The sequence below is a fragment of the Boeremia exigua genome (assembly GCF_020726555.1).
Source record: "Boeremia exigua strain MPI-SDFR-AT-0100 chromosome Unknown C7974scaffold_1, whole genome shotgun sequence".
Classification (NCBI taxonomy): Eukaryota; Fungi; Ascomycota; class Dothideomycetes; order Pleosporales; family Didymellaceae; genus Boeremia; species Boeremia exigua.
Genome location: NW_025763518.1, coordinates 3,370,031 through 3,390,877, shown reverse-complemented (window position 1 = coordinate 3,390,877; position 20,847 = coordinate 3,370,031). Strand labels below are relative to the sequence as shown.

Sequence of the window (20,847 nt, the reverse complement as noted above, 5' to 3'; positions counted from 1 at the left end):
AAGATGCGGTCCCCAGATCGCCAGGAGATGTCGTCCTACACGGCTCGCTAAAAATTGCAAGGGCAAGCGACTACACGTGCACTAGAATGCGCCGCCTCCCGTCTTGGACAGACAAGAGTCGTTGTACGTATGCTATGGCAGTGATCGGAACAGTCTTCAACACGGCCTGGAATCACATCTGCTTGGCAGGGTTGCAGCCATTGCGTTAGTGTCTAAGATGGCGTACTTAGGTTGACGTCCATATCCGACAAGCTGCCCTACTACATCTTTACATTGACCAGCTACGTATGACATACTATCCTACTCATCCCCGTACTCCCTGTATGATACCCTAGCATTGCAACGCAGCTGTACGATTTCGACCTCCCTTGCCGACAAGCCAAGTGGCGAACCAACTCGGACCTATCCCTACTCCCACTGACTACTTTGTCGTACGACAATGGTTTCCTGGCCAAACGATGTTGGATTTGATACAGCCTACGAAGAGCGCGAGCCAATCACACTAGAAGTCAAGGGTAACATTCCGCGTTACGCCGGTGGCGTCTTGTACCGAACAGGGCCGCTGGGCTACAAAGCGAAATCCAAGACTGGGAAAGAGTTTGCTGCAAAGCACTGGTTCGACGGGTTCTCCTCAGTCCATCGATTTCAAATTGACTTTTCTGACACACCCGGGCCACCGCACATTACTTACAGATCTCGACGTACCGTAGACGAGTATCTTGAACATGTCCGCCAAACTGGGAAAGGCGAAGGTCTCACATTTGCTTCGAAACGAGACCCATGTGAGAGCTATTTTAAGAAGGTTATGGCCATTTTCATGCCACCGGGGCGCGATAATAAGAACGTGGGCGTGACGCTTTCGATCAATATGCCTGGGGGTAACCAGATCAAGGACTCGGAGAAAATGTCCATTAATGGTCACACCAACGGCGTCCAGACCCTCCATGCAAAGAGCGACCATCACATGGTGAAGAAGATAGACCCCGAAACTTTAGAACCGCTAGGTGTCGCCGTTCAAGAATCTTTGCATCCGGACCTGAAAGGACCCATTTCCGCTGCTCATGCCAAATCTGATCCCAGGACAGGCGATATCTTCAACTTCAACCTCGAATTTGGCAGGAAGTCTACCTATCGCATTTTTAGAACATCATCATCTTCTGGCGAAACAGACATTCTTGCTACCTTTACGGGCGTACCGACATACATCCACTCGCTCTTTCTGACCGAGAACTATGTAGTCTTGTGCCTTTGGGGCAGCCGTTTTACTTGGGCAGGTACCTCACTTCTATATCACCAGAACATGGTCCAGGCTATTGCACCTTTCGATTCTAAATCCAAGGCAACCTGGTACGTCATCGATCGCAAGCAGAATCGCGGCCTCGTAGCCACATACGAGAGCTCTCAATTCTTCGCCTTCCATTCTGTCAATGCTTGGGAAGAACCATCACCCGACGATTCATCTCGAACAGACATCATCACGGAGCTCGCGGTGTTTGAAAATACAGACGTTATCCATCGCTTCTACTACGACAACCTCCTGTCCTCGAAATCTAGCACAGACTCGGCATATACAGGGACGAAGCGCAGCTCATGTCTACCCATGCATGCCCAGTTCCGACTCCCAGGAATCACAGCCAACGTCCATACTTCAACACCGAGAAAGGCAGAGCGACTTTTTCTAGCAGACAAATCGATCTCCATCGAACTTCCCACTATCAATCCCTCCTACTTGACTCGCCGGCACAGGTACACATATGGCGCCACTGATCGTTTGAAGTCCTCATTCATGGACGGTATTGCCAAATTTGACAACACGACACAAACCTCGATTTTCTGGGAGTGCGAAGGTCATACACCTGGCGAACCTATTTTTATCGCAGACCCGAACGGCAAAGCCGAGGACGACGGCGTACTGTTGACGGTCGTGCTGGATGGCTTCGTGGAGAGGAGTTACCTTTTAGTCCTCAACGCTAGAGATCTGATGGAGTTAGGGCGAGCTGAGGTGCCGGGGCCAGTAGCGTTCGGGTTTCACGGGGCGTTCAAGGCAGACGGGACAAAGTACGCGGGAGATATTTGATAGCCTCAACTGAAGAAGATTTTGAAAAGGAGTTGCCCACAAGCTGCATTTAGTCTGTATGATTCATACTCGATCTCAGTTCCAAACGTTTCCGGAGGGATAGCGAAATGAATTTTCGGAAGGAGTGGTTGGGAAGAAGGTGCGGGGCAAACCCCGGCGCGTCTCGCTTCGCGTTGCGGCTGGTTCTCACAATCAGACCAAGAACCTCGTACACCCACCAAGACACAATGCCGTGAGAAAAGGTCGGTGCAAATGGCACCCGACTGGGGATGAGTCAGCAACTGACATGCCACTTACAAAAAATGTTGCTCGGTAACCACCAGCCCTCGCCAAACACGTCCGATGGAAGTCTGCAGTTGTAATGCACCTTGACTGCAACAGAATCCAGGACGCCCCACCGTTCAGCGACATGGACACACCATACGTTCCACTTAGCCTGGCTCGGCGGGAAATTCGAATCCTCGAGTTGACTCCCGGAAACTACGCTGACGATCTCGTCATTGTCCTTCACATCGAAAGCTTACACCAGAAGCTTCCGGAGTATTACGCATTATCGTACGCATGGGGCAAACTACCATCACTTCAGAAGGCATTGGTCGACGGTAGGGCGATGGCTATTGGTTTGAATCTTGACTGCGCCCTTCGCCATATTCGTTGCACCCTCACTCAACCAATCCGGATGTGGGTTGATGCTTTGTGCATCGATCAGTACAATATAGACGAAAGAAATTCACAGGTCCTGCTGATGAAGGAAATTTACTCTTCGGCCGAGCGCGTTCTCATATATCTGGGCCCAGAGCATGCCGATAGTGCAGCCGCTACAACGTACATACGGAGAAATGAAGTTCCTCGGTCAAAGGAGGAGTACTTTTCCCTTCTAGACTGCGTTGAGTCGATTTGCCAGCGTCCATGGTTTGGAAGGGTTTGGGTCGCTCAAGAACTGGCTCTATCTCGGCAAGACCCGACGGTGTACCTAGGTACAACAACAATCCCTTGGTCACAATTGTACGACTACTTCGTGAATCTAGATCAAGCACCACGTGATCTAGACGGTCATCCAAGAATCACCTCTTTCATGGAGGTCATGTATCGGGTGAGGAGACTAGGGCGGGTTCGGGTTGTACGGACGACAAGTCTAAACCTACAAATCTTTCGCTCCGCGCCTGCTCTAGCGACCGATGAAAGAGACAAAGTATTTGGCCTGCTTGGCATATGCGCTTTCACACCCAATCAGATGAGGCTTGTTCCAGACTACACTAAATCAACATCACGCGTATTTGCTGAGGCAACAGTCTCTATGCTGCAAGAAGGCGGCAATCTGCCATACGGGCTGTTGCCGTTACAGCCTCCAAGCCTTCTTCGAGAGGGATGTCTCTATCAACGTCTCCCTGATCTGCCAACGTGGGCTCTGGATCTAAACATATCCTCACAAGCTGCACAGCTGCATGGCCAAAACGGTCCATATTGGCTGATTCCTAATCGCGCCGTTCACCCTGGATTGCTTCTTTCAAGTACCGACCACATACCAAATCGAGTGCAGGTCTGCAAGGATTTCAAGCGCCTCACTACCTTCGGCGTACACTTGGGGACTGTTGTAGCGACACATTCGTCAGTCATTAACGACGATGGATACAGAGGCTTTCAGAAACGCGCCACCGCATTGCGCAGCATCTACAATGTATACATGAAGCCGCGCCAGATCTCTGCATACTCGCTACTCCAAGCTCTTACTGTGGATTTTAAATCGCCCGTTCTTGACTCGAACATATCGGAAAATTTTCCAGACTTGTTCGAACAACTTCTGAGCTCTCAAGCGGATATCACCTTTCCTTCTCCTTTCTTCGATATCCTTGTGGCGATGTCAAACCACGAGACATGCCTCCTGTTCTTCACTGATAATAATCACGTCGGTATCACAAACCATCACGATCTGGATAATGGTGTTCGTGAGGGCGATGAAGTCGTGGGTCTACTTGGTATCAACTTTCCATTCGTTCTTCGATCGCTTCCAGGAGGACTGGAGATCAGTTCGACATACAACATGATCAACATTGCGCACGTAGCAGATCACCAGTGGGAGCATGACTTCTTAAAGGATGCTAGACCAGGTGCGCAATGGTCAGACTTCCAGGCTAATGGACTGAAAGAATACACAATAGTATAACCCATCGGAGTTCCCAATACGGCGGCTGTAAATCAAGGCGTTCTCGAGCTTACTGCTTTGTACACTGAGCGATCTATATCATTATTACTGTTAAATGGTATGCTATAATCAAATCATTCTGTTGCTGCGCTGCCCCCAGCCTTCATCTCCACAGTATCGTGGTCCGTCTTTTGATCGTCAGACATCCATGGTTCTGAGTCGCCGAGTCGGTCAGCTGTCAGCCCAGCAGAGCCGGGATTGCGCATTCCAGCTTCGAGTTGTCGTGTGTAACTGACTTGTCGCAAGCGCTCAGCCTCTCTTGGGGTGAGATGCAGCTGTGTCCACGTCAGCTATACATTTAGGCAATCAAAAACTGGTTGACTTACATAAACCTCAACACCAATCGCATGTAACGAGAATGCAAGCCACAGCGCCATACCAAAATTCAAGCCCAGTGCTGCGCCTGCATTAGCAGCAGAGGTACCGTCCATATCCGCAAGAACTGCGGACACCTGGTCGGGATTGCTGCCATCTGCATATGATGCACAAGCAGGGTATTCAGACAAGAAGTTGTCATTGTCATCACCAATCGCGAAAGCAATCTTCGCACAGGGCCAAACAACGTGGTGACCTTTGCCCGATAAGATCAGCGCTGCGATGATCATAATGAATCGGTTTGTGATAATCGAGCCAGCCTACAGACGTCAGTAAATGCATCCAACATCGTGTATGATAGTGAGAACTCACGTAGAACCAGCCCCTGAGCATCCAAGCACGATGTTGCTCGATTTGTAACCTCTTGACATTGATGATAGACAAGACGAAGCAGACGAGCACACCGATGCCCACAAAGCCGATCCAGACTTGTATATCTATGCCCCCACCAAATGCCATATGGGCAATCATGAGGGCACCGACAAGGCTCACAACGTATAGCAGGACAGCTAGGTATCCCGATATACGGTGAATGAGAATCCACTTATGACGGATGAACGGTGTGAACTGCACACAGACGAGAAGGCTGGCAGGCATGATGCCAGCGAGATGAAGAATGATTCCGACCTTATCGCGGGTAAACGTTTGGTAATAGTAGCACTCTCCAGGCGCAGCAGAGTTTCCTCCTTGGGGATTTTCGGGGCAAAAGTGTCCACTGAAGTTGATGTACATGAAGCGTGCTAGCGCGAAGCCGAAGAGTGCGCCAGCGAAGATGAAGTATAGGACGAAGTTATAGGCTTTGCTGAAGCCGAGTGGGTTGTAGACCTTGCGGGCCCAGGCATTGAAGCCATTCTTTGCAGGACGGGTGGGCGCGACCATGGTGATGAATTGCCGGGACCAAGACTTGTTCGAGTTGCGATGATGAAGTGAAAAGGGCAGGTCGCTCGTTCGACTCTAGCAGATAGTGGGTGTTGAGGAATGTTTGAGTCGTTGTTTCATCCCCTGTGTTCCCTCAAGTATCTTATAGACATCTCTCATCGACTTTCATCACAGCCTCGAAAAGATGCACCAGCAATCAGCGCAACGCTAACCTACAATGGGGTTCCATTGTTTGCGCTGCCTTGAGATCAACATGGGTTTCAAAACTATGCAGAGGGGGCAGTGTCCGGTCAATTCGTTATACCGACGCGGCGTGCGTTATCGCAAATGAGCTATAGATGGCCCGCTTGGTTGAGCTCTGAAAACAACCAACAAACTGAAGGCTGGAGCATGACCCGTACAGTACGGCCGCAACGCGGGAGGAACCCAGCGCAGATCTGCTGCGGCACGAAGCGCAGCGCAGCGAGTCTCATACCGTCCTTATCGATTATTGGGCACAATGTGAGATCGCAGTCGCAGATGCAAGGCGTGGCTGGTTTGTGCATAGTCGTGTACGTCACCCGCGTCCACCTGCCTGGCGCATCATGCACCCAAAGCGGCTAGCCTCATCGGCTAACCTTGCTCAAACAATGAGAAAAAGATGGGGCCTTACCCTTTTCATTCGCCAGCACGAAGCACGAAGCACGGGTTGCTTATCCTGCAAGTGCTCATTGCTCTACCTACCAACAAGTCTGACGTTGTGAACCACTGCGCCTCAGATGCGGCTACGGGCCTAATCTGACAAGACAGGTGTTAAAACACGATGGACTCCCCAATGCGGAGGATTATGCGCCGTTAGCATTCTTGCGAGGGCTGAACAAGCAATATCTGTGACGATGGTCGGTGTGCCAGGTCGATCCAAGGGTTGTGTGACGTGTAGGCAGAGGAAGAAGGGCGTACGTTTAACCCACCTTTGACATTCGTCTTGACATGACTGTTGTCTACTGATTTAGTCACTAACAGAGTCGCAGTGTGACCTGAAACGTCCTTCTTGTAGTCAATGCCTTGAACGCAACATCAGGTGTGGAGGCTACGACCTGGGCCGAGTCTTTATCACCAGTAAGTATGAGTCCACGCCACAGGCCAGTGTGCGGCCCGCCAAATGTAAAAATCCCGCGAAAGATATGGTGGTCGTCACAGCCTCTACATACCATGTGATGCCTCAGTCTCTCGCACAAACTGCCTTCCGTGCAAAAGGCATGGAAGCCGCCTTTGATCTGTTTCCTACACACCAATGCACACGAGCAGCCCTCCAGTTTGCAGGCCAATTTTCTACGCTTCTCCCGACTCTGAGTATGCAAGATGAGGCGCTTCGTCAGATGATTTTCGCCGTTGGCTTAGTGACGCTCGGGAAAGGATCCAATGACCAGATGGTTCTTCGCAAAGGCCGGATGATGTATGGGAAAGCACTCCAGGAGCTGGGAACATCACTGCAAAATCCCCAACAACGGGCAATCGAGGCTTTGCTCGCTACCACCAGGTTGATGGGTCTCTACGAGATCTTGTACGGTGCTGACGGGGAAAGCTCGACGCAGGCTCGGAACTGGATGAGCCATGCCCAGGGGGAGATTGCTCTGATTGTATCGAGAGGTCCTGAAGCCTTCACCACAGACACTGCGCATCTCATGTTTACACTTGCTCGATACAACTGCGTAAGTTGCTGCTACGGCTTATGTGTTCCATTCTTGCTGACCATGTGATAGGCTATCACCGGAATACGGTCTCGTAGACCGGTTGTATTCAATGAGAAACGGTGGAAGACAGTTCCTTGGCAAGGAAGAACAAAGTCTGCCAACGATGGCATCATCGACATCCTCTTGGATATCCCTGCTCTCCTTGCAGATCTCGACTACTTGGATCACATGTTACCCGACGACCAGCGCTTTGAAGAACTCAAGAACAAAACTACCACGAACTGTTGGGCAGTTCATCGCGAACTCCAGGCATGGGTTGTAGAAAACTCACATGAAGTCTATACACCTAACCTAGAGGCACCAGTCCCTATTGAGTTTCCTAGTCTGGGCGTGGCGACGCTCTCTGTACGCTACTGGGCGACAGCAACTATTCTCTACCAGTCTCTCGAACGTGCCTTACGCTACTCAGCAGGTCAAACGCTCCCGCCACATCTTGAACGCCCACGTGGTCGAGTGTACGCCCGCTTCATCGTGCGTTCTGTATCCTGGCTCTTCAAGAGGGATCATGGGGTGGCTGGTCCCTCGACTGTGTTGTTCCCGCTCGGCATAGCCTTGATGTACCTAAGGCAAAGCGAGTTACCGGATCCAGAATACATGGATCTGGTATTCGCTAAATGGGACGACCCTGACTGGCCTCGGTCGGTGAAAGACTTCTTGAGAAGCATGAGCAGAGCTATTAATTTACCAACCCGGACAATCTCGGAGAACCCAGTCACATGTTCAACGAGCGAGCTGAGACCAGTGTACGACATAGATGGTAATGCTCTCAGTGGTCCGCGTCTTAATCCATCACGATTCAAGTCAAAACAAGTAGACATTATACATTTGAATGGGTATTCCAAGGACTCAACACGAGCAACAAACGCCAACGCTATGCAACAACACGTATCACCGGCAGCTACCAGTACGAGAACTATACCTTAGTCAACCTCGATTAACCCAGGCCCAAATATCGCCGCCTCCGCCATCTTATCCGCACCCGCAAATTCATCCGCTCCCATCGTGACCGCCGCAATAGTCAACCCGTTCATGAGAAAGTCGTCATACGGGAATGGTGCTTCAAAGAACACCTTGTCGCCATCCATCTTGACGTTTTCGAACTTCTGCACAATCGGCTGGTTCTGGCCGTTCAAATACGTCAGCCGCATATCGTTCGTGTCGAACATCCCGGCATCTTTCATGTTGAACGAGAACTTGATGTTTTGGTTCTCAGCCGGAATCGTTTTCGTTTCAACAGTCAGCGGCTTGAACCTCTTCAACGGAATGCTACCGATGTTTGGACAAGAACCTTCGACAACAAAATCCTGGATGGCAGTGAATGCGAAATCGCGGGTGGCTGTTGTGAGGAAGGGCTGAGATGATGGCCGCTTCTTTTGCATTAACCGGAAGAATCCTTCTTGCTCGGCTTCATTGCCAACGACAGATGTGACGGCGCGCACAAGCCCATCGTCCTGGTTTTTGGCGAAAATCTGGTTTACGTCTTGGAGAGTACCCAGGACGACGTCGGTGAAAGTGCCAGCTAGTGCAATGGCGGATTGAAAGTCCGTCACTGGAACTGTCGAGATATCATTAGACTAGGTATGGGTGATATGTGTAGTAAATGACTTACAGTTGTACTTGCATGGCTGTATTTTCTCTTGGTTGAAGTGCTCAAGTGCGCCGTTTGCATTGAGTACATGCAATTCTTCTTGGTTGACAATGGCATTCAACGAGTCAAGCATGTAGTCGTGGCCCATCCCCAGATCGTATCCCGAGACTTTGTTTGTGACGTTATAGATCAACTCTGTGAAGAAGGCTACTTCGAAAAGCTCGTTCAGCGCGATCAACTTGAGGTTGGTGACACCCTCCGCACTGAGCGCAGGTGGCGGTGGGCCGTTTGGTAAGGTACCATGTGCCCCATCCTGGATTGTGATTTCGCCTTCTCGGCTAGGGGTTGGGAATCCATTGGGAAGCGGAAAGTAGTTGCCATCTGGTGAAAGACCAGATTGTCGCTTGCCTGTAGGTGCTGCTGAGGTGAAGCTGGTAACAAGTGCAGCTGCGTAGAGTATACTAGTATACATCATGGCTGGTGTGTATATTGGTTAATGATATCAAGTGACTTATTGAACTCATAAAGCCTGGCAAACAAGCCTCTTGACAGGTGTCGGGGCACATATATACTAGGCATACTATCGTCTCGGCATCGTCGCGCTTCCGGCTGGCGGTAGTGGCACAGCCAGTCTGCACTACTCAAAGCATTCTCGTCTTCTACCGTCTCACATCCAGCCATTAGGTCCATCTTTTGTTGCTGGCTTATCGGAGTAACTGTGCGCACTACATCGACGGATGGTGCGGCAGCCGGAGGCCTAGTTGGTGCAGAGAGGGTTCCGCACAGCCAAGCTTCAGACACAAGAGGCTGAGCCATAATAAGAAGACCAGAATGCTAATTGTAGAATGCTTGGCATTTATCATTGGCAGATCGTTTGGGAACCATCAATTCAGAAAGCTTGTTTTGCTAGTTTTGAAGCTTAAGTGACACCCTCGGAGACGTCAATCCAGGGTCCGTAACAGGAACCGTGTCACAAATCCAGCTTCGGGCAGGACGAGTGGACGCGGGCTCCCCACTTCCGAGGAACATACCCGGTCTCATGTTTCTTTGAGTACCTCGAGTCCTGAGTGTAGAAAGCATTGTTTGGAACAGGTGTGTGGGAACCAAAGGTCCCTTCTCGAATTGGCGCGAAACGCTTCATCGATCTTCGAGACATTCTTAGCCTCAGCGCCGTAGCTGCGCATCTGTTTTGAACTAAAGATAACATCGCTCGTCTTCCAATAACAACTTCCAAATCGTGCTTCTAGAGGAGCTCTCACACCTGGTAAACGGTTTTTCCTATGGAAGGCAATACAATTTTCGAGAATACCATTGTTAGCACCACACCCTTGTGCAAGCAAAGATCCACAGGAGAGTCCAGAACCTGTTCCTGGTAGTCTGAGGTATAGACAGCCAGTACGCAATCTGGATAAGACGAGTGGTCCGACAGGGAGGGACGGCTGATGACAAACGTGAGTGATCGAGAGAAAAGAGCGATAGTCTCGGACCGACTTTTCCCACGCTAGCGAATGAAGCGCGTTTCGACGCGTCTGCACCATCGTCCTCGTCATTGCTTCACGCACATTTGAAGATTGAGTACGCTTGCACTTCGCAGTAGCGTGTCTCCCTCTTGCAATAGCGTTCAAATTTCCGTCTTGTGGTTTCGATTTGCTGGGACGCTGCGATTCACAGAAGTGAGCGAGCATGGCTTTGGAGAGACGTACCATGTTCAGGACCGTCTGAAAGATCACGCGTAAGGAGAAGCCTGCTCAACAAGCACAACATCCGCCCAGCATGGTCCGTCCAAACCTGGTTTCCAATCTTGCGACTCTGAACACACATGCCTGGTTCTCCAGAAGCCGGACACTTTGCGGAAGCCAGAAAGCTTGGTCGCAATTCGAATCGACGGACCTTGTACGGAAGTATAGACCTACAGCCACGATGCACCGGGAGATATGGCCCACAGGAAGAGAAGGTGTTGCTCACCAGCGGTTGCCGATGTTACGAGAGCTCCATCTGTTCATCCAGCTCGTCATGCTTGTGAACGCTTCCCCATATCTGGCCAGCAGGCGTATAGAGTGATGCTCTTGTCTAACATTCACCCCTACTAGCTAAACTTAAACAAATATAAGTAATAACCTTACTATTCTCTAAGTTGCAGATAGCTCTAATAATTATAGAGCAGGGTCCTAAGCTAGGAAACTCTTAACTTAAGTGCAACTTTGCATAGATTATAGACATACTTAAAGAATAGCTTAGTGTTCTAATTAACTTATTATAAGTAATAAAACAACCTAATGTCTAAGATTCTACTTAACTATAGCATCTTTTGCAGAAAGCTTTGTTATTGCCTATAACATACGCATTATGTCTTTAGCACTGTTAAGTGCAGAGGCAATATGCCCAAGGCGTTTGATACAATGCAGGAACGCCATATCGTTTGACAAGCTTTGCTCTGCTGCAGATCTGCTGCAGATCTGCAGGGTGCTTGATCATGAAAGCTCAGTATCGACGGCGAGCAACAACTGGCCTCGTCCGATACTCTTGTAGTAGCCTCTGAATCAAAAGATAACTTACAATCTGCTCTCATTTTGCAGCAACCATGTTACAGAGTAAGCCTCTTTGGACGCATTGTTGTTCTGCAACTCACAACTGTGTAGAGTCTATGGATTTGCTCCGACGGCCTACTGGCATATCGACTTTTAACTTATAGAGTAGCTCTCTTAGTTGCCTACTTGCTGATCGCCACTGGAGGCACTGCGTGTAGTTTCAGCCGTCTGGGGAGCGTCGGCACGACTTGAGAGCAATCTCTCACGATTGACCAGCAACACACCATACTCTAATTATACACGGAAGGACGCAGATAAACCTACTCGTTGTGAAAATGCATGAATTACTAATTCGAAACGTAAGTCATGGCTGAACGTCGGCTTGCAGCTCTATCTCTTTGTTCCGAGCTCTCGGGTGCAATACTCACCTTGTATGCACACTTACTCTTTCACAGCATCGCAACAACAAAGAGAACTCTCTAGACTCGCTTACCACATCTGTCAATTGGATACAAATGCCGGGTATGCACTGACACTTTGCACGTGAAGGGATTCACTGACCCAAGATATCACATCGAACACAAGCTTGGGTTGAGCACCGACCAAGGGCTAAGACGTCCTTCCTTTTCGATGGTTGCGCAGATACGATAATGACCAGGATACGCGAAGAAGGTGCGTCGTCCTCGTGGTTGTGTTAGCGGTGATCGATCGTGCCTTGATCGGTGTGGACAGGAAGTCCGGGTGAACTTGAGTGGATGACAGGCTTCTAGAAGCCCTGCCGAACCGTCTCTAGTGCCATGCGCTACAATACATGCTAGATCGGTGTGGCGGTGGTCAGAAGCCCATCGCGAACCCGTGCACAGCCTTACACGTACGATCGCACGGTGCGTTGACGGATGACCAGCCAGGACACCCCACGACGATGGCTCTGGCGCTTCAGCTTGAAGGTCAATGGAGGAAAGTTAGTGACAGATGTAAGCACTTCCCCAACCCAACGTTGTCTGGGCGATTCAGGCTTCCAAGATCTGCAGAATCCAGGTCCTTATGCACTTCAATGGTTACCTCAAGACGTTGCAAACGGTGCCTAGGGTGTGAGAGTTGGTGTGTAGGGCGCCGCTGACAACAACAGATTTAGAACACTTGGGCATCCATCTTCATGGGATGTTGGGGTAGAGAGGCGTAGTGCTTGCTGCCGCTACCCATCTGGAGTGGTTGGTCCTATTCTGAGACCGAACAACTATCTCGAGCCGGCATGCGAGACCACCTTTTCCTCACCCACTACTATTCGAAATGAACAGAACGGCATGTTACATGTCTCCTCAGCTTAGTACACCATGTCAATCCCGTTCTTGCAGAATCGTACGACGCCACAAACAATGGATTTGCGGAGGAAATATCGCATATGTCGATCTGGACCTGCATGGGGCGCAGACGCGGCTATGCCGAACGTCCTTCGTCCTCTACCGCGATTGCAGGTTGAATGCGCCCTGACCAAACCTACCTAGGGAGAATGCTGGCATTGATAGTTTCCCACCGTCCAGCTTCAAGATACCAAGTTATACACAGAGAATAAGATGGCAAGAAATAGATGGACATGCATGAACGAAGTTAAATAAGGTGTTAGGGAAAAAGAATGCCATAAAATGTCGTCTGCATAAGGTAAATACTGGTCGTTGTAGAAATTCGTCGTGCGTGGACGATAAGTCATCGTGCGCCAGGATTGAATGTCAGACCATGAAATTGTGCGTAAGAGCTGCATCTATGGGGCGATTTTCAATTTGTGTCACCATAAGTACCTAGAACAGATGCACGCATCCTTGTCTCCCGTTGGATGTAACCTCGCTTTCAAACGTCACAAAAGTGAGGCATTGACACCGATTTTACCAAGTCTGAACCTTGTCTGACTGGGTATGTCAGAAAAGAGAACGCAAGGTTCAATCTCCTGAGAGCCTCACCGGGAATAACTGTCACTGACTTTGATTGCAGAAGGTGTGTGTGTTCGCTTCGTTTGCCCATACTGTTGTTCGATCTTGGCAGTCTTCTCGTAGGCCAATAGATACAAAGCTGAGATTCACGTCCCCAGGGGACTAGTCAATGGACCCATCAATCATGGGTTCCTTCGTAACGATCTATCGAGCTGTCGAACTCATCGTCAAAGTCTCCAAGCGACGGAGATGAACTCACATTCGGAACGAGTCAGGACAAGCGACCTTTTCTTGGTGATGGATACGGGTGTTTCAACTTGGCTGACTGCATGGCCAAGAGCGTCGTATGATCTGCAGAGACGCGACCTGAACAAGCGCATGGCGTGTACAAGACGCTCGACATCCGAACAATGGAGTCTATTGATGAGCGGAATTCCCCACAAGTGCAGCCAACCTTGTGGGGGATTTCGCAAAGCTTCCACGAAAAGCATGCCAATGCATGGTGACGCTTGCAGTTGCGCCACGTACTGCGCCGTTAACAATTACGCCGCCAATGATGTTCCTGGACAATCGAGAGGAGCTGGCGCGGTTTCATTGTCCTGTGCGCATACATGGCTGGCACCTGGACAGGGCCCTGGGCAGAGACCATCTTGCAGATGAAATAAGGCATCAAGGAGAACGGCGCAAAAGAACTGGATCCTTCTCGGCAAACCCAGCTCGGGGCCAAAATGCATGCATCACAACTGGAATGCTTTCACAATGGAATTTCTCCTGACCCCAATCAGTGCGCCTTCGAATCGCCTCCCGACTTACTAGTATACGTCGGCGTCCCCAGTGAGATTGAGCATCGCCAAGTCCTCACCGTCGAGGCGTGTTGGCCACATGTTCACTCTGTCCTGATCGCCAAGCACTTCACATCCAGATACCTAGCCACACCCTGTCAGCGTGCTGCAGGCATCGCCAATCCCGCACGGGGATGGCGGCTAATCGAGCCCGTCGTATCGCTCAATAGCCGAGATAAGATCCACTAGCCAACAGATCGTGCGTTCTGCAGGTCTTCGAAATCAGTAAGGCCCGCCTGCAGGCGTAAAAGGCGCGTTGGCCCGTTGACCACTCGTATCCAATACCGGGTGTGGGGCGTGATTTTAGACACGTGATTAGGTAGTGGATTCGACACATGGAATCTTGGTTGTGAGTAAGCACGCTACCCTATAGCGGACCAGAGACGAACGCATGTCGACAGCTGGCCAAGACTACCTCACCGAGCCGTGTGATGCATGTTGACGGCACGGCGAATGCCCGATGTCTCATCAGCCCAACGAAATAATCGTTCTGTAGATAACATGTTCGACTGGAATGTGTTCTGGAAAGTATGTCTATTGAATGTTGAAGATGTAGGTATGCTGCATGTCAACGTCCGCTGTACAAATTTGCGTATCGCTGCTCGAAACACAGGCTTCCCCAACGCCGAATCAGATCCCTAAGGAAAAGCGTGGAGACAAATAAGAGAGCCTATAACATGGAACGTTCCACATATGTCGGCCATGGTGATTGCTGCTTCTTCAGCTTCTCCTTCTCGTGATGTTGCCTCAGTTTGTCTCGAAGTCGCCTGATGAGCTTCTTCTCCTTCGGCCCAAGAATTTCCTTTAGCTCTTCTAAAGAGTACTTGCGGTTTTTCCCCTTACGACCGCCGCGATGCAAATGTGTCCAATAATGGTCGCGCAGGTTGTCACCACGCGAGAATTCGGAAGTTTTGCATTCAGGGACCTTACATTTGAATTGCCTCTCAGGGGAATGTTTGGATCTGAAGTGCCGTCGAAGATGCTCTGGGCGAACGAAGGATCCTTTGCATCCTGGCTCAGCACAAACATACCCTCGTGTGACTGAGTGTTGGATGTTGCCGACGGAGACAGTCCATTTGTCGATATGAGGGCGCGGAGATTCAGTCTTCATCTTGGACGACTGGCTGTAATTTGATCCTTCCTCGTCTGTATCTGAATCCTCGTCGGACGAATCTTCTCTCCCATTCCTTCTGGCATCAGAAGGAGAAACCCCGTTGTCAGCGATCATCATTGTTTGGATGGTCTCTGACATTGGGTAATTGCTATGTGGAGAATACGGATGAGGCAGGAGAGCAATGTTACTGGTATGCGCAAGGTCAGGAGCCATACTTGGGGAAGCATAGTCATCGTATGGGCTAGGTATCCAAGATTGTGTGGCGAATGGCTGAGTATCCCAGAGCTCACTCTCCGCGAATTGATGCGCCCAAATCCCACCGTTGTTTACCCAGTTCGGATGACTTGTGGAGCGACATCGAAGTGGTCGAGGTTGTTCTAGAAGCTGGTACGCAGGCAGTTGCAGCTGTTCGGGATAGGGTGGAGAATAGAAGCCATCTGATGAAGGTGTTGCGATGCCTTGAGAAGGGCTCATGGACATTCTCGACGATTCCGGACTTGTAGAGTCGGGCATGTCCATCATGAGCCAGGGGTCTAGAGTGTCGTTCGCTACTCTAGTCACTGGAAAATTCAGAATTTCCTCGGGCACAGTGTTGAAGTATGGGTTTCCGTCAAATGACTGCTGGCTAGAATCTGGTGTACTTGGATTGTTTGACGCAGAGCGAAACGGCAACTCCATCATGCTCGAGTAGGAACTATGGCCGTAAAGGGCAGATTTTGGCTGCCTCATTGCGTAAACGGGGGCTGTCGGGCCGATTAGATGTGCAGTGGATGTTGAGATTGACTGTACGTACCAAGACGTTTTGTATGTGAAGGGTATCGAGATGAGAGGAGAAGATCGAGATGAGCAAGAAGCTATATCGAGTAATTCTGTGATGGTTGAACAGTGCTGATTGACCGGTGGGGAGGCAAGCCATTATATGAAGGCTAGCACTGACTACAAATCCGGCCCTCCTGGGTTGTGGTTGGGCCAAGTATGATAGACTGCCCCAGTCGTTGATCGGTGAACACACCACAGGTTTGAGTCCCAGAGGCTCGGTACCTGACTATCCTGCATTTGAGCCTGCATACCGCACGCACACGGCCGTTCCGTTATGCTATGAGCTTAAGAGACAATGAGCTGAGCGGGACGAACTGGCAAGGGTACTCTGTGTGCTCTAGTGCGGCGTAGTCGCGTCTGAGACCGGCTTTGTTCGATATTGCGGGAAACAGCGATCATGCTGTTCACAATGATGCTTGGCGTTCCGACAACAGATCGTTCGCCGACGTGATTGGAGCTGCAGCTGTGCCTTCGTAGGAACCCACAGTTGTGATGTTAATCAGTACTCACGAGAGTAGCAGCAAGTGGAACCATCTGCTACCTTCACCTGAGAAGACCTGGCCGTGTCCTGACTGGCTACGGCGACTCCCTGGCCAGAATCTGTTAGAGCTTGGCATGTAGACTATTATCGTGCTCGCAACGTCTGTGCACGTGGGGAATTCATTGATGGCTGCCGCGAATCTTGTAGAATCCGCTATCAATGTGACGAGGCCTGTTTGATGGCGCTAGTGGCCTTGACAGGACCACGACGACATGGGTTGTATACATGCTAACGCCGGGAATGCGTCTGTGCCCCACATGGACCAAGATAGCAGCATTGAGTCTAGTACCTAGTCCTGCTGCAGCGGCAGCCCTGCATAGGTTGGCATTTTGAAAAAGGCCGTGCATACCTGATTCCTTTGTTGTTGCTGCGGACACCCCGTTTCACCAGCGTACAGTCCTTGACCCAACTACGATGTATTCTTTTGAACATACCGGTAGACGACAAAAATACTCCTAAACACCCAATACACGGTATCAGCCAGTGTTCTTGGTCTCCGATGAGCATGGAAGTTAGACTGTGATACTTCCAAGGTTGGCTGCTTCGCCATGCTACTATGTGGCGCAGGGAGGAGAGCAAAAATATAGACCAATGAGAGAGCCCAGTATCTTTGAAATTGGTGTTTCCGTTGCCTGCTGGAATTTCGAATGAACGTGTGCGTTTGCGCAAAGGGAGTTCGGCGCAAACAACATGGCGATCAAAAGAGCGACTTGAACTGCTGATCCCGTCGTCATTTGCATATTGATCTGCAAGGAGATTGTTATGTTGTAGACAAGAATACTTCCGGGCACTTACGCCCCATGATGGTGGGCGCAGAGATCGGGTCGTCTATCAGACCCGCTGACGCGCGGAGGCCCGATCGATTCAATTCCAGATTCGAACGATTTGGCAATGGCCTTTGAGTGTTCCGATTACCTAGTGAGAAATGCGTTATGTTCGCGATACGCACGTGTTGATCAGACTCCGGCCAAGGGCAATCCGGCGTGCAGATGTGGGATAGCAGCAGCCATCGAGGACAGGATCGCGAGGCTACCTATGAACGAGAAGCTTGAGCGAAGCACTGATATTCGTCAAGAATCCATATACACGCGTGCCACGAACATCAGGCATGCCCCCCGATTGGCGAGGTGAAAAAGATCAGACCTCAAACTTCGCTCTTGAAGATTGGTGAGACGATGAAGGCATCAAACCAAATCGGGGGTGAACTGCGCCGTTGCAATCGGTGGACGGTCTGATCGTGGATGACTCAACATTGGTTGTCAAATGAGGGTGAAGCTAAGTGACAGGGTGGGACGGATATGCGGCTCGTTGTCTGCATAGAGGCGCGGGTGCACCGTTGTTAGCGGGCACACCTGAGCGCAGGAATCGATAATCACGTGCGTGGGCTGACGATGGATGAAATCCACGAAATGATCGGGCATCAAGACCAGATAAACACCGTGTAGATCTCAGCTCCATTGCAACCCCGCCTAAAGTTGAGGTAGGAATGAGGGGCCACTGCATGCATAGATATTGCTGCAAGTGCATACGAACCTCAAACCATGGTCAGTTGAGGACCTGTCATCCAGTCATGGATAGATATGGCTGTTCAGTCGTGAGTCCTGCTCTCGAGGGCTCAGCTCGACCCCAAAAAGCTGCGACTCGCGCAGATCATCGACGGCGTTGCTGAACAGTGCGTCCATGATTAGTGTACGCGCAATCTTCCTTGTTGTACAACTGACCAGGCTGTCGGGTTCCTTGCGACCTGCTCAAAAGTGACAGGTATGCAGTCCTAGTAGCTTTAGCTTCAAAGAATCGCTACCTGTGAATCTTAATCAACTTTCGCTACATCCGAATGATGTCGTGAATTAGATGTGATGTTTGCGCCATCAGACCCCTGCTTCTTATCGCGCCAACGTCGCGCTTGCAATCCTTCCTCCAAGAGGTCGCCGACTGGCAATTAATCCGAGTGGCTGGAGGCACGCATCGCCGAACTCCCCGCATCGTCGTTGCATCACTACCCGCCACAACGCTTCTGGTCCAAAACACGCGAGCAGTGCATGGCCGGAAATCTTCCGTGCTTATATCACAGTGTTCGTAATCAAAAGTCCAGGGGCCACTACTGTAGATGTTACTAGTTCAATCTTAAGGCACAACTTCACAGCGCTCGTTAATTCGTAGAGAAGAGCAGCAGTCTCAACTTGATTCTTGGACTTGTTGTCCCAGCTACGGGACCCTCGAGTACGTGCTACTACCTATTCTGACACCTTGATAATGACGTGACTCAAACGCTTGACGACCGCACAGTGTGTCTGCATTATGAGTTGGCACATGCCTTCAGAGGTTCAAACCTGAGAGCTTCAGCTTTCGTTACACTAACATTGGAAGAGCGTCTCGTGAGCATTGGGGTTGTGTCGTTCTAGAGCGCGAACGGAAAGACCGCAGCGTTTGGGTTGCTGGGCGCGTTTCTTGGCAGCATGGGACCTTGCCTATTTGGGGCCTTGCTGGTTTTCAGCCTTTTACCCTAAGTTCCGCTTTTTTCGATCGCTCTCATCCCGTTGAAGAGTGGGCCTACTAAGCTGAGTACGGAGCGCCTAGGATAGCGTAGCAAGCCCTAATAATGTGATATCTTGGGGTACCGTAGCCGACCATTACACCTTCGGTAAAAGACTGCAAGGTTGAAGTTCTGCGATCAAGCGCTGAGATGCACTGTTCTGTGCTTCGCGCGTGTCATGATGACGGGACAAAAGCTGGGAAGTCTACTATGCTCCACGATTACTATTATACGTCTGGCATGCAAGAATGCTGGCGTTGAAAACCAGTTACAGGCTTATCGATGACGAACGAGCGTGCTTCCTGGAGGGTCCCATGAGCATCCTGTTGTTGAGGTATCTCTACCCCGTCCAGCAAGGTCCGTTGTAACCACGTTGGCAAAAGGAAGTGTATCGACAGATCGAGGTCCGGCTTAAGGATACCGTCCGCAAAGAATAATTGCTTGGACCATTACTGCGACATTGCTTAAGGCTGAGCATGAGGCTGCCACTTACCAGTGTCCAGGGGTAGCGCTTCTGGCGATACTGGGTAGACCGCGTTCGTGAAGCCAGCAAACGGCACCAACAATCTTCGCTTCTTGATACTGGTTTCTGTCTGCACCGTTGATCGTTACAATACTCCCTGCAGGCATGTTCGACATTACGTGATCGGGCGCTGAGGTTGTGTGGAGCTGTGCTGTCTCGCCATATCTTCAGCGCAACTCGTACCGGAGCAATGTACACGTACACGCATGCCACGATGGTAGTGCCCGCCCTGGTGTGATGGAGTGATCCACGACAAATCACCATCTTCCTCTTCCTCGCCCATGCCAGTTGCCGTCCGGTCCTCCAGCACTAACGCCGCCTCCTCTTCCTCTACCGTGGCCGGGCTCACGCTCCGGTGGTGCTTCACCCCGCCTCCATTCACCAGATGGAACACCTCCACTTGGTCTCCTATCGTCGTATGGTCTCCTGTCGTCGTATCTTCCTCCTCTACCACCACGTCCGAAAGCGAAATCACCACGTCCGCCGTACGCGCCAGGCGGGCCTCTTCCTGGTGCAGACACGGGCGGTGGAGCTGCTGGAACGCTGCCATCAGGCAATGGTGGGAGAATTGCGCATGTCACGTAGTCTCCGATCAGATATTTGGCATCGCTCAAAGTCTTGTCTGGATCCCCATTCAATTGCTTTAGCGCATCAGCGATCGTTGCTCCGTCGCCATCACCCATGTCGCCATCCTCGTTCGTCGTACGTGCGCCAATTATGACCGATCCAATGTCTCTAGTGATGTAACGCCCTTGCGCGCCGGGCCTGTTTGAGCCTTGGATGTCAGGGTAAACCAGCCGAAAGGCAATTCGTGAACCCGCGTATGGCTGTGGTAGCAAATTGGGCATGGCTCCCAGAAAGAGACCACACAGCTCGCGCAATGTACAGCTTTGCCATGTGTATATTTGGAGGTGAGTGGGCAAGCGTGGGAGTGTTGGATCGAACTCATCGAGCCTGAGCTGCACGTCAACATCTGGCTTCGTTGCACGGCTACTTTACGCACCTGTGGTAAGATCCTTGTTTATAAAACAGTCTTAACAAGAATGGGGTCGTAGCCTCCCTGTCGATGTGGGTAGCCATCTTGACGTACTGATTTTGTGTATGAGAGCTGGTGAAGGCGCGTCATGCTGGGTTGAGCTCCCCACTAGCGCGGTCTTGGCGCGTCGC

At 50.7% G+C, this 20,847-nt stretch overlaps 7 protein-coding genes across 7 annotated transcripts; 3 read left to right on the top strand and 4 right to left on the bottom strand.

The window, feature by feature from the left end:
- Window positions 1-125: 125 nt before the first annotated feature.
- On the top strand, window positions 126-2,102 carry C7974DRAFT_26900 (carotenoid oxygenase). Its single transcript, XM_046137535.1, has one exon. The coding sequence runs from the start codon at window positions 440-442 to the stop codon at window positions 2,075-2,077; it is 1,638 nt and encodes a 545-aa protein (XP_046003477.1). The 5' UTR covers window positions 126-439; the 3' UTR covers window positions 2,078-2,102.
- A 384-nt stretch (window positions 2,103-2,486) lies between these two features.
- On the top strand, window positions 2,487-4,241 carry C7974DRAFT_299515 (heterokaryon incompatibility protein-domain-containing protein; the record flags this gene model as incomplete). The annotated part of the gene is made up of 1 exon (XM_046137752.1): window positions 2,487-4,241. The coding sequence occupies one exon, from the start codon at window positions 2,487-2,489 to the stop codon at window positions 4,239-4,241; it is 1,755 nt and encodes a 584-aa protein (XP_046003476.1).
- Window positions 4,242-4,316: 75 nt separating this feature from the next.
- C7974DRAFT_384174 (uncharacterized protein) lies at window positions 4,317-6,027 on the bottom strand. The gene is made up of 3 exons (XM_046140822.1): window positions 4,968-6,027; window positions 4,607-4,915; window positions 4,317-4,555 (listed from the first exon to the last, which is right to left on the bottom strand). The coding sequence occupies exons 1-3, from the start codon at window positions 5,532-5,534 to the stop codon at window positions 4,355-4,357; spliced, it is 1,077 nt and encodes a 358-aa protein (XP_046003475.1). The 5' UTR covers window positions 5,535-6,027; the 3' UTR covers window positions 4,317-4,354.
- A 232-nt stretch (window positions 6,028-6,259) lies between these two features.
- C7974DRAFT_26845 (uncharacterized protein) lies at window positions 6,260-8,516 on the top strand. The gene is made up of 4 exons (XM_046137534.1): window positions 6,260-6,469; window positions 6,545-7,053; window positions 7,099-7,225; window positions 7,277-8,516. The coding sequence occupies exons 1-4, from the start codon at window positions 6,410-6,412 to the stop codon at window positions 8,189-8,191; spliced, it is 1,611 nt and encodes a 536-aa protein (XP_046003474.1). The 5' UTR covers window positions 6,260-6,409; the 3' UTR covers window positions 8,192-8,516.
- On the bottom strand, window positions 8,517-9,375 carry C7974DRAFT_26840 (uncharacterized protein). The gene has a single exon (XM_046137533.1). The coding sequence runs from the start codon at window positions 9,328-9,330 to the stop codon at window positions 8,842-8,844; it is 489 nt and encodes a 162-aa protein (XP_046003473.1). The 5' UTR covers window positions 9,331-9,375; the 3' UTR covers window positions 8,517-8,841.
- A 5,431-nt stretch (window positions 9,376-14,806) lies between these two features.
- C7974DRAFT_26813 (uncharacterized protein) lies at window positions 14,807-16,312 on the bottom strand. Its single transcript, XM_046137532.1, has 2 exons — window positions 16,058-16,312; window positions 14,807-16,007 (listed from the first exon to the last, which is right to left on the bottom strand). The coding sequence occupies exon 2, from the start codon at window positions 15,991-15,993 to the stop codon at window positions 14,821-14,823; it is 1,173 nt and encodes a 390-aa protein (XP_046003472.1). The 5' UTR covers window positions 15,994-16,007; window positions 16,058-16,312; the 3' UTR covers window positions 14,807-14,820.
- A 3,625-nt stretch (window positions 16,313-19,937) lies between these two features.
- C7974DRAFT_430425 (Sin3 associated polypeptide p18-domain-containing protein) lies at window positions 19,938-20,760 on the bottom strand (the record flags this gene model as incomplete). Its single annotated transcript, XM_046144700.1, has 2 exons — window positions 19,938-20,634; window positions 20,684-20,760. The coding sequence occupies 2 exons, from the start codon at window positions 20,758-20,760 to the stop codon at window positions 19,938-19,940; spliced, it is 774 nt and encodes a 257-aa protein (XP_046003471.1).
- Window positions 20,761-20,847: the final 87 nt, after the last annotated feature.